General features: G+C 40.3%; 1 protein-coding gene across 1 annotated transcript in view; it reads left to right on the forward strand.

The window, feature by feature from the left end:
• The window catches only part of ARAP2 (ArfGAP with RhoGAP domain, ankyrin repeat and PH domain 2), a 2,678,178-nt gene that overhangs the window by 1,916,836 nt on the left and 748,689 nt on the right, over nucleotides 1-12,653 (forward strand). The window contains exon 25 of the mRNA XM_044062089.1: nucleotides 857-931. Within this exon, the coding sequence (XP_043918024.1) occupies nucleotides 857-931 (75 nt within the window). The remainder of the gene's footprint in view (nucleotides 1-856; nucleotides 932-12,653) is intronic.

A 12,653-nucleotide genomic window follows, 5' to 3' on the forward strand; every position in this document is an offset into this window, starting at 1 on the left:
TTTAGTAGGCATAAACTTCCCTTAGCAAAGCCAAACTGGGTGGGTCCAGTGTCTGAAGGTTGCCTATGTCTTTGTTTATCATTTCCATGATAATTTGTTCCATGACTTTGCATATTAGACATGTCAGACTAATAGGTCTGGAGATTCTGGGGTCAGTTGATAGTCCACCCCAGGTGAAGTGGGATAACCATTGTAGTACACTGTTCTCATGATACAGACCCTGTTTTGAGGCTATAATTGAAAACTGACTTAAGTGGGCCCTGATAGATCATGTTTCAAGCTGTTTAGCAGGCATCCTATGATATTGTCAAGGTCCACTGAGGCTGTATTTTGGTCCTGATGAGTGCCTCCAGGATCTGCTCCCTGTTAATAGTTGGGGGGGTTATGCTAGAAGTTATTTCATGGGGTGGGCATTGGGGGTGTGAGGGGTAAGTATGAGCTGAATTTGTCAGTCAGCAAATTTGCTGTGTCACTCTGCCCAGTGAATGTCGCACAGCTGACCATCATTTCATCTTTGAGGTTTTGGACATAGCTGTAGAGGCCTTGTGGTTGTCTTTGGGATATATTATTTATTCAGACTAGGAAGTATTTATAATTCAAGATACCTAGGATAAGTAACGTTTTGTAACAGAAATATGTATGTGTGGTTGTATAATTTATATATCTACCATCAGCAGACTTACTCACTTCCTGACCTCAGGTGCAGATGTTTTATCAAGAAGTTATATCTACTTAACAGTCTAAGGTACTTTCCATTGTTATTACATTGGCCAGAAGGATTAAACAGCAATTTTTGTTTATTGTTTTTTAATGATTTTTGGAGGCTTTGCTAGAGTGTATTTTTGTTTATTTTCAGATTTCTCAGGCTGGGGATCTTTTGATTGAGATTTACTTTGAGAAAAGAGAGAGTGACAGCTGTAGCATACTGAGGGTAAGTAAGAATTTACAGTTATCTTTTGCTACTACCTCTGGGTACAAAACCATAACAAGGGCTGTGCAAAATGGAAGGGGACTGCCTCTGGTGCAAATTATTAGGAAGTACAGTTGGCACTGTAGTTACAGTGCTGCTGGGTCCCAGCACGTAGTATCAGCAATTATTTAAGCAGCTGAAATAGCAAATCACAGTGTGGTTGCTTAAATGCCAGTGTTTAGTTTTTTTGAAACTGTAGAAAGAAGTTAGTAGTACACTTACTTCTGGTTGCTTCCCATTTTGATAAACATGTTATACTTTGAAATAAAAAAAATATAATGTTTGTCCTTCCTGTATTAATTACTATTATGTTCTGACTGTTTAACATGTCATTGTAAAAGTCTTAACTTCACTCTCCAATTGGGAAGACATGGTAGCCAAATAACCAGTGACTGATTTCCTTTGAAATTCAGTAAATTAATTTATTGTCAACATGTCTTCTCTCATGATTTCAAACACCTGATACTCTTGTAATAGGTGACTCTATTGTCAGACACACTGATGTCCCGCTCACCAGGCTGAACAAAGAGAAGGTCACAGTGAGCTGCCTGTCAGGTGCTAGGATCCGCCACATAACGCAAGCACTCAGGTCACTCAAAGCAAATACAAATATGACTCAGTCATCGTACATGCTGGTGTGAATGACCTGAGACGTACCTCCCTGGACTACATGAAAAGAGACATAGAGGAGCTCTCTGATCATGTAGCCCAGGCCGGTATGACCCTGACCTTGAGCAGCATCTTACCCTCACCTAGAATGATGCCACAGTACAAAGACAAAATGATCGATTTTAACAATTGGCTAAAATTTTGGTGTCATTCAAAGGGGAATCCAGTGTCTGTCAGCCTGGGATGATATGCTTGACAAGCCACGTTGCTTCGCTAGGGACGGCTTGCACCTGTCACCACTGGGCTTTTGGATATTGCCGCCCCCATAGTGCCTTTTTTAGGCAAGTCTCAAAAGTCAAACCCACCTCCATAGACAGCACAAGGAACAAGAAACTAAGGGTAATGCTGCTAAACGCCAGAAGTCTTAACCTCAAGATACACGCACTCAAAGCTCTCCTCAGTATGGAGAACATCGATATCTGTGCAGTGACAGAAACCTGGGTCAAGGCTCCAGAGAGCACCCCAGCACTACCAGGTTATACCTCATATAATTTTTGTCGGCCCCAAAACCCAGACCGAACCACAAAAGGAGGGGGAGTTTCCATATTTATCAAGGATATCCACACCTCCAGGTTAGTGGCATTGCACGAAGTATCAGAGATCATCCATGTGCAACTAACAGTGGGCAAGACTGCTTTTCAGTTTATAGCATCCTACAGACCACCCTCTCAAAGTCAGGAATCCCACTTGGCTTTCCTGAAAACATTGGAGAACATGAAGATCTCTCCAAACACCATTATATTGGGCGACTTCAACTACCCAAACATAGACTGGGAGCACTACTCAAGCCCCAGCACCTTAGCTCAAAGGTTCCTGGAAATTATATACTCAAATGCTATGGAACAACTAGTCACCACTCCCACAAGAGGGGATAACATACTAGACCTGATCATTACCAACATGGGTACTCTATGCTCCATACCAGAAGTATATCCCTCATTGGTAAGATCAGACCATAAATTAATTTCACTGGATATCCACATCCCCACCCCACCCCCAACCCAGAAAAACACAGTGAAAACTTCTCAAAAGCGAACTTCTCACTTCTCAAAACCGAAGTGGAATCCTTCAAGGCCCCAGGGCCAGTGGAAACTACGGCCCAAACTGCAGAATCCTATATAAACGCATTCTACGGATATCTCCAGGAATGCATGGATCATGCTATCCCAAACAAAACCAAGACCCAATCATCCAAAGGCAGGCATCCAGTCTGGTGGACCCCAGCCATAAATAAACTGTACAACAGAAGGAGGAAGCTACTACATGATAGAGCAAAATCCCTAATAGGAAGGCAGCTCTGATCAGTACTAGCAAAAATTACAATCCTCATAAAATCCTCCAAGGCCAGCTTGAGAGAAAAATTGCACAGGACACTAAAGACAATCATAAGGCTTTTTCAGTTATGTTAGGAACCTGGGATGCAACTCCCAGACTTGTTCTGAGTTGATTCTAAACGACAAAAATACACTGAACCCACAGACATCGCCAATATCCTGGCAGATAGGTTCAGTGCAAACTTCTCCACCCCCCCCAAAAGGGCCAGTATCTATTCCAGCAGAGGGCTGCCTCCCAAACATCTCTGATGCTCAGGTGAAGGCTGCCCTCTCCAAAGCAAAAAACACTGCTTCCATGGGACCAGATGGCGTCCCGGGTTGCGTCCTACAAGAACTCCAAGAAGAACTAACCCTGCAAATAAAACAGCTGTACAATCTCAGCCTCACTACAGGATATGTGCCCACAGAATGGTGTACAGCAACAGTGGTCCCACTCCACAAAGGTGGAGCCTCTACGGACCCTGGAAACTATCGCCCCATAAGCCTGACTAGCCTAGTCTGCAAGGCTATGGAGAGGATCATCATGGAGCTCATAAACAAAGACATTGGGGACCTACAGACACTAGATCCTACCCAATTCGGCTTCGTCAAGGGCAGATCCTGCCTTTTGAACCTGGTCGACTTCTTTGAAACAGTCACCAAAGCCATAGATGAAGGGAAGGTAGTCCACACAGCCTATCTGGACCTAGCAAAGGCATTTGACACAATACCCCACTCGGGCATCATAGATAAGCTATCCAGCTTAAATATAAACCCCTATGTCACAAGATGGGTCGCAAACTGGCTCAAAGACAGAACCCACAGAGTGAGAGTTGCTGGAGCCATGTCAGACTCGAAACCGGTCACAAGTGGCATCCCACAAGGTTTTGTCCTGGGACCGCTCTTGTTCGGTGTATACTTTTCTGAGGTACAGGCCAACATGGGAGGACTATGGCTCACCAAATTCGCAGATGACTGCAAACTGGGCGCCATAATCGACTCTCCAGCTGACACAAACATTCTTCAAAAAGGTCTCACAGAGACGGATAACTGGTGCCAGAGCCATGGTCTAAAGCTAAATGCCAAAAAGTGTATAGTCATACCCTTTGGCAAAAACAATGTGCCCACAAATTACCACATAGGCGGTAACCCATTATGTACAGAGAAAGTAATTAGGGATCTGGGGACCCAAGTTGATAGCAATCTCTCCTTTGACAACCACATTACCAAAGTGGTTAGAAAGACCTTCTACATAGCTCACCTCATCATGAAAGGATTCACATCTAGATCAAGAGAGGTAATCGTGCCCCTTTATTCATCCCTCATCAGGCCTGTCATAGAATTTAATGCCCCTTTTGGGATGTACCTTCCCCGACACCTGCAGCAATTAGAAAGACCCCAAAAGTACCTCACCAAGAGGATCAAGGGACTCAAGCAGATGCCATATGCTGCACGGTTAAAAAAACTCCAGCTCTACTCAGTTGCATACTGCCTACTTCGAGGCGATCTATGCCTGACATATAAAGCTATGTCCAATCCAGAATTAATGGACATGCTCCACCTCAGTAATTCTAAATCCCTTAGAGCCACACGCTCGAGGGACTTGAACCTCAGCACAGAAATAAATAGAACTTGCTGGAGGGACAGATTCATAACCCAGAGGCTCCCTTCGCTCTGGAATAGAATTCCAATTCATGTTAGGCAGAGCACCTCACTGAATCTCTTCAAGAAGAATCTTGATGAGTGGATGGGGGATCGTAGGTTTGTCCCGGGGATTACTTCCGTGTCACTATTAGACAGAGGCACAGTAAAGTAAACCTTAAAAAGGGTACAGTATACTCAAATCAAGGGGTGGCGTAAGCCAAACAAAATCGGGCTAGGCTTGTAATTGCCCCAGGGCAGATAGCCTAGTATGAACCTATGAACCTCCTTAAGGAACATCTAGCAAAACACTGGCTGTGCCCCTGCCTTACTCCAGGGTAGACCACCTACTTTTCTCCCTTACTTTCACCTTAAACTAGCTCCTTCTCACAGCTACAGTTATTTACTGCAGTAAGCTAACTTGGTTGCGTAATCAGTTTCACATAGCAAAATAAACACATACTGCTTGGTCATAACAGCTAGGGAGAATTTTTTTTGCCTTCTTGTCAAACTCTATCTCACTGTTTCTAACTATGACATCCTGCTATTTTATGCTGTTTAACTGCATCACTGGCAGGTCCAATTTTGTTAATTTTTTGTAATTATTGTTATGTACTTAATCACGTTTCTGTCTGCTTCTTGCTTTTCTTTGCTTTGTATAATGTTAACCTAATTAATGTGTGTTCAGCTTGATTGTTCAAATCAGTTTACTTGTATGTATGGAGCTTTTCTTCACAGGCCTCCGCTGAAAAAGGGCCTCTGGCCCAGTCAGACATCCCCCGGTAAACAAATGAAATAAATAAAAATAAATAAATAAATGTCTTCCCATCATCTAGAGCCAAGGTTTGGCTAGTGTGTCTTCCTATCTAAATGTGATTTCTGAGTCCTTACAGATGAATGGCTATTATATTTCTTTTTATTGCAGGGTATTGAATGGCTATTAGTAATGGTTATCTTTTTTAATGGAAACATGTTTCCTGAGTTCATAATGAAAATGTTAAAGAATTTAATAAGAAAGACTGATATCAAAATCTAATGCAGTTCACCTGTATCAGGTTTATTGGTTTATATGATTTAATAATTCTTTTTTGGTGTAGTTTCAAGTAATAGACTGCTTGTGAAATATAAAACTGAAGTATTTTTTAGATATCGAAGCTATGCCGCTAAATGCTATTCATCAGTCTATAGTGATTTAACATGCCATTTTGGACACAAAAGTTCCAATGAATTCAGTCTGTAGTAAAAGACCTCAGAGTTTAGGGCACACATGCAGTATTAGGGTGTTGTTCATTAAGCATCCTGATATTACCTGATTTCACAGGGGAGAAATCATCTGTCAGAAATGAGGAAATATATTTGCTTTCAAGAGTTTCTGTGTTTGGAGCAGCAGATAACCTACCAGCTGAATACTTAAAATTAGCAGCTGAAGCCATATCCTATCCAGTATCAATTCTTATTAATAGATCTGTTTTAGAACAATACATCCCATCAATCTGGAAGACTGCTCACATAATCCCCCTACACAAAGGTGACACCTCAGTATAGCTCTCAAATTACAGACCCTTCATCATTCTTTCCCACTATCTAAACTCCTCGAAAGATGGATCCGCTTTCAACTTCTCCAATACCTTACCACCAATAACCTTTTAGCCAACTTTCAACATGGGGTCAGACACTATCACAGTACCACAACTGCTCTCCTCAGCTTCACTAATACTGTCAACCAACTCAGAAATGAAGGCAGAATAATTTCTGTTGTCTTCCAGGATCTTTTCAAGGCCTTCAATAAAATTTCCTACCAAGAATTTCTGTTCTTTCCAAATTGAACCTTAACCCCTCTACTCTCTTATGGTTCCATAGTTATCTAGACATCCACCAACAAGCAGTGAAGTGGCAGCTTGGACTCTCCCCTCTTCTTCCCATTACACTAGGAGTCCCACATGGCTCAGTCCTTGGCCCTCTACTCTTTAGTATCTTTATGAATTACCTTAGTACTGCTACTTCACTTGCTTCCATTATCCAATACGCTGACTTCTCATTACTTATAAGCGATACACCTACCCTTCACCATCTCCAAGACATAACCCAGAAGTCCTTCTCTGAAACTGGATTATGGCTATCAAACTCCCAGCTCATACGTAACCCCCAAAAAATGAAACTTATTATCTTCCAACCTATTAGATAATCACTCAGCCCTGCTACCTTCTATATTACTGCTGGTAATAACACAAAAAATCATCTCTGAACCACAAAAAAAATACTAGATGTAACAATTGATAGTAACCTAAGATTCAACCTACATATATCACAAACAATTAGGAAAGTTCATAAAAAATGGGTACCTTATACAGGAGCAAAAAAGCACCTAACTGATACTTCTAGGATAATTATTTCCAGAATCCAACTCCTATTAACCCTGCTGTATGCCTCCCCAATTCTTGACAATCTTAAAAAGACAGACTTAAAGACACTTGAAATATGCTGTAACAAAATAGCAAACTTTGCTACTGACTGTCCACATCTGACACACCACTGTCACTCATTAGAAAAACTATCCTGGCTAGAACTACCACAACTACTATCCTGCAATCAACTAATCACAGCACACAAATTATTATATCAGACTGATAAAACCCTGCTCTGCTAAACATTCTGCAACCCTATTCTACTAACCACACTCGATGATCTAAAAATAAATCACTACTACAAGTGACCAAATCTACCAACACTGCTGGTGATTCCCTATACTCACACAATGTAGCAAAAAGCTGGAATTCACTTCCTCACTATTAGATCTACTATCATTTCCAGTCAGTTCAAAAATTCCCTTAAAAGTTTTCTTACTGACTCTTAGTTTTGTACCTGTACTAGTCCAGGCTAAGTGGCTGTAAGACTGCTTGCTCATACTAATTCACCTATTTCTGATTACTAGCTATACTTAAGCTCATTAAATATTGTACAAATTTACCTGTGTACTGTTTTTAAAAAACCTGTACATACTGCATCTCAGTAAATTTGTCTTCAGCAATATGTATATTGTCAGAAAAGATGTCACCTGTATTGTAATTTTTTTTTTGTAACAACAAATTTTTATGTACTTTCATGTTACATGTGGAGCTTTTCTCCCTGGGCATCCTCTCTTCACCCAGTCAGTCTTTCCAGGTAAACATATGTCACACAGAAAAAAAATCAGTAAAAACTAAGAAAATTCTAGCCAAGCTAGAATTTCCACTGAGTGACCCCTCAAACCTCTTGTATTAGAGGCACATGGGATATATGCAAAGGTCGCTTATGAATATCAGATGTTTCAGCTATATGGTGATTCTGTATGACCATGATTTATTTATTTTTAAGTCATTTAATGGACAATTTCAGGTCAATAAAGCCACTAGCTGTGGACATGCATGGTTCAGCCCTGTTATGGCCTCATCAACACAGCACAAGTGGACTGTTTGATTAAGCATCTGAAACACAGGTTTTGCTGTATGACCTTTTCACTCATCTTTTTAGTTTATTAGTTGGGATATTTTGCAGACCCTCTAATGGTAATGGACATCAGCTGTGTATAACAGCCTGGTACTCAAAGATAAATTCAGTAATTGCTGTCAGCCCAGAAATAATGTGCCATTTATTAGACATATGTTCTGTGTAAGAGCTCAGAGTCCTAAAGAGAATATAGATGCATATTTATTGGCCTGAAGAACACAACTAAAGACTGTCAGTTTGGAGAACTACATGATTTTTCTGTTAAGAGGCAATACAATTTGTAGTATAAGAAATAATAAAACAAGGGGCAGCTGTTGAGAGTAACAAAGCTGACCTTGTCCAAAGTTCTGGATATATGAGGAATAAGGTTATTAGTAGCACACATTTAGAAAAAATAAATAATGAAAAGAGATTGTGTAAAACAAAATAAATGAGTAAAATAATAAGAGAAAATTAAAAATAAAGGCAGGATATCTACAGAAAGTAATACATTTGAAAGAAAAAAACATGAGACAATATAATGTAACAAAGAAAATATCCAAGACAGAGTTGCTAATTCCACTGTAACTGAGGAATGCAGTATGTGTGTCTGCGATCATGAGTGGAAGCCTTGCACAGCTGTTAAGTTTACATAACCTGTGCTGTATAAAAAATACAAAGATGAATAAAAGCAAAACTAGACATTAATAAAATAATGTGTATGTTGTTAAACAAAAATATGAAGGTGCACTGTTTGTTGATATTTGAGGTTTGAAGGGTCTTTATAGTGTGAAGTCTGAAAATAGATATAAATCATTAACGCCAGTTGATAAGGTTCATTGTCAGAAAGAAATATTGAAAATTTATGGACAGAAAGTGAAATCTAATGTTGTCAGAAAGTACATTTAAAATTTTGTGTCTATCTGGCACCTAAGACAAAAGTTTATATACGAAAATGCTGACATTCGAGTTAAAGTCTCAAAGGTTCAGTATTTCAAATAGTTGTGCATAAATAGGTGTTAGACTGGGCTCAAAGCCATTATATCCTGAACCACTGGTACCAGTTATATATGCATGGGTAAGTCAAACATCAATCATCACAAGTTTTTATAAGTGAATAAATGAAACACTTTACATAAGGGGAAAAATCTGAAGACAAAAAATGACCATTTAAAATATAAGCAATCCAGTGAATTAATTGGACAGGCAAAAAAGAAAATATCTTTATCAGGTGAATAATTTTAACTCAGATTAGGTGATGTTTCTAACCCTTACTGTAGAAGACTGTTGCCCAACTATCACTGTGTCATGGAAATCATCTAGTGGCTGCAGATGACCCACAGGCATATTGTCAGAGATTTAACTAACATTTTTTTGTGAGGGTAGGCTGTATTTTTCCCTCAAACTTCCCTGTAGAAAATGTTTTGCTGCTTCAGATTTGAAAAGCGTTCCTGACATCCACAATCCAGAATGAAGACTATGGTAAAACATCTAGATTCAGCACTCATTTCATATTAGAGGTTTCCCAAATCATGCCAATAGTACGAGACAGAAAAAAGGAAAAAACAGCATGAGCCATTGACCAGTATTCTAAAGTGGTTAGAATGGATATAAAACCAAACATTATTTGGTCTCTGTGTTTAAATGATTCTCTGCCAGGTGGTCATAGCTGGGCTCATCAGTGAACATGTTTCCAATCTACTGTAGTACTGCTTGGATTTTCTGGTCTTGGATAAGAGCTAGCTGCTGTGGCAGTACTACATCTTCCACTGTAGTGTCTGATCCCTGCTGGGAAGGTTTACAAAAAGATAGCCATCTAATTCCTAATATAATCTACTGCAAATACTTAGTGTCAGTGAATGTCATTGTACAACTACATTGTGTCATCATAATAAAGTTTGTGATTTTCCTCCTGCCTGGCACCTCCAGCAGGTAATTAACATACTTACTACCCCTGAAAGAGTAAAAGACTCATCCTGCTATTATAGCTCATGATAACAAACTGGCTGCCACTGTCCAGTTATACAAAATCTTTTGAGGCTGCTACTGCTGCTCTGTGTTTGCTAGCTGCTGCTATGCCAACCTCATGGTCTCCTTAAGCTTATTTGTGAAATTCAGTACATACACAACAACAGACTGTGAGGAAACAAATTCATCCTCCCACTTATCTTTGAATTAAATCTAGAGGCCCTCGAACCTATAACTGAAAGGTCATTGAAATGGAAAAAAAATGTCATACATCTCTTAAAATGGTCTGCTGTAGTTCCCTGTATGGTCTTAGGAGTTAAGTTAAACCTCTTCAGTAAACCGTACTTTTAGATGCTAGGTGGTCATTTTAACTGTTATACCTGACAGTGCCTCACCAAACCTACTATTCTGAAAGTTTGCAGCAGAGCATTTGCATCCTTTTCTGCCTCAGAAGAGGATGAAGCTACCACCTCATGATACCTAGTGCATAATCCTCCAATTGCAAGATACACCACTTACCTGAGGTGTAGTCTCACCTAGAAGTGTCCATTGTCTAGACAGTAACCCTTTGTCACAGTATGCAGACACTGCCTTTGAGAGTCAGCAGCTTCATAGATTACATGATGGAAGTTTTACAAGCTGGGATAAAAAAGCTGCACCTGTTGCTGCCCACGTGTGCTTTACTGCACATACATTTTTGTGTGTGTGTGTGTGTGTGTGTGTGTGTGTGTGTGTGTGTGTGTGTGTGTGTGTGTGCATGTGTGCGTGTGTGCGTGTGTGTGTGTGTGTGTGTGTGTGTGTGTGTGTGCAGGTGTGATATCTAACGAACTGCATGGATAGCTTTACCCATAAGCAGAGGAGTTAAAATCCTCACCCAATGCCTCTGATCAGTTTGTCTCTGATTGGACACATTCAAATGCCCATCTGAAACTATCAAAGTCATCCCTCTGTTTCTGTTAAGGAAATGCTTTAGTACTGACCTTTGTTCCCAGCACTACTATATTTAGGTGTATTTGGCAAAGAATAATGAGTATCTTCTCATGTAGTTGTTCCTTCTCCTTCAGAGCACCTTCATGCTGACACTCTTTCTGCCTTCATATTTTTTCTCCATCTGTTGTGCTATGGCCAGTTGTTTCTAATCATTTTCTCCTTTGTAGCTTTAAGCTGTTTCCACACTTTAATTCAAGCTGCACTTATTGACCATCTATAGAGATATTGAATGGTCCTTTATGTGCATGATACACACCTACAGCCTTTGTCAGTGTGTGTACATGCTACACACCTACAGCATTTGTCAGTCCATGTACATCTGCACACCTACAGCCTTTGTCAATCTGTGCACATGCTACACACCTACAGCCTTTGTCAGTCCATGTACATGCTACACACCTACACCCTTTGTCAGTCCATGTACATGCTACACACCTACAGTCTTTGTCAGTCCATGTACATGCTACACACCTACAGCCTTGGTCAGTCCATGTACATGCTACACACTTACAGCCTTTTTCAGGCCACATACATGCTACACACCTATAGCCTTTTTCAGTCTGTGTACATACTGCACAGCTACAGTTCATAGTCAGGTAGTGCACATTCTACACATCAACCGTCTTTGACATGCTGGGCACGTACTACACACCTGCAGTCTTTGACATGCTGGGCACATACTACACACCTGCAGTCTTTGACATGCTGGGCACATACTACACACCTGCAGTCTTTGACATGCTGTGCACATACTACACGCGTACACTCTTTGACATGCTGGGCACATACTACACACGTATAGTCTTTGACATGCTGGGCACATACTACACATCTACAGTCTTTGACAGGCTGGGCACATACTACACACCTACAGTCTTTGACAAGCTGTGTACATTCTGCACAGCTACAGCCTTTGACGTGCAGTGCCCATACTACACACCTACAGTCTTTGACATGCTGTGAACATACTACACACCTACAGTCTTTGACATGCTGTGCACATACTACACACCTACAGTCTTTGACGTGCTGTGCACATATCCACTGCATTAAACTATGACTACACACAAGATGTCTTTGTTCGAACCAGTATGTGTGAGTCCTCTGATATGTACTTTTTAATGAGTTCTGCCACTGTCATTTTGGGGTATTTCTTCAAGTGAATCTTACCTATGCCCTAAATGCTTTTCTGAGGAGTAAACTTCATGACAAAACTGTATTGCAGACTATAAAAAGTACATTTTACAGTATATCTTACCACTGCAAACCAGACTGTGTAGGATTAGCAGAGTAGTGTAATTGCATACCACTGACACCAAGTATCTGAGGGGCAGGAGTTACAGGCATTGAATCAATCACTACTACCATCAGTAATATATACACAAGGGGAGATTGACCTTAAAAGCTTATGGCAAATGTATACTACCTCCTTGGTTTTTATGTTTCATATATTTAATGTGCAGTGTTCTGACACACGGACCATAGAGGAACACTGACTCCTGAAGGTGATATCAAGCACTTTATCTCTCATCCACATCCAAGTTATTCTTAAATGAATTTATGTTCCCCTTTAACTGTTTGTGTCTTTGTATTTTGTTCCAGACCCTAGGTATTATTTGAGTGATAAAATTATTCCT

This window comes from Protopterus annectens, chromosome 2.part1, assembly GCF_019279795.1.
Source record: "Protopterus annectens isolate FY-2018-M chromosome 2.part1, PAN1.0, whole genome shotgun sequence".
Classification (NCBI taxonomy): Eukaryota; Metazoa; Chordata; order Ceratodontiformes; family Protopteridae; genus Protopterus; species Protopterus annectens.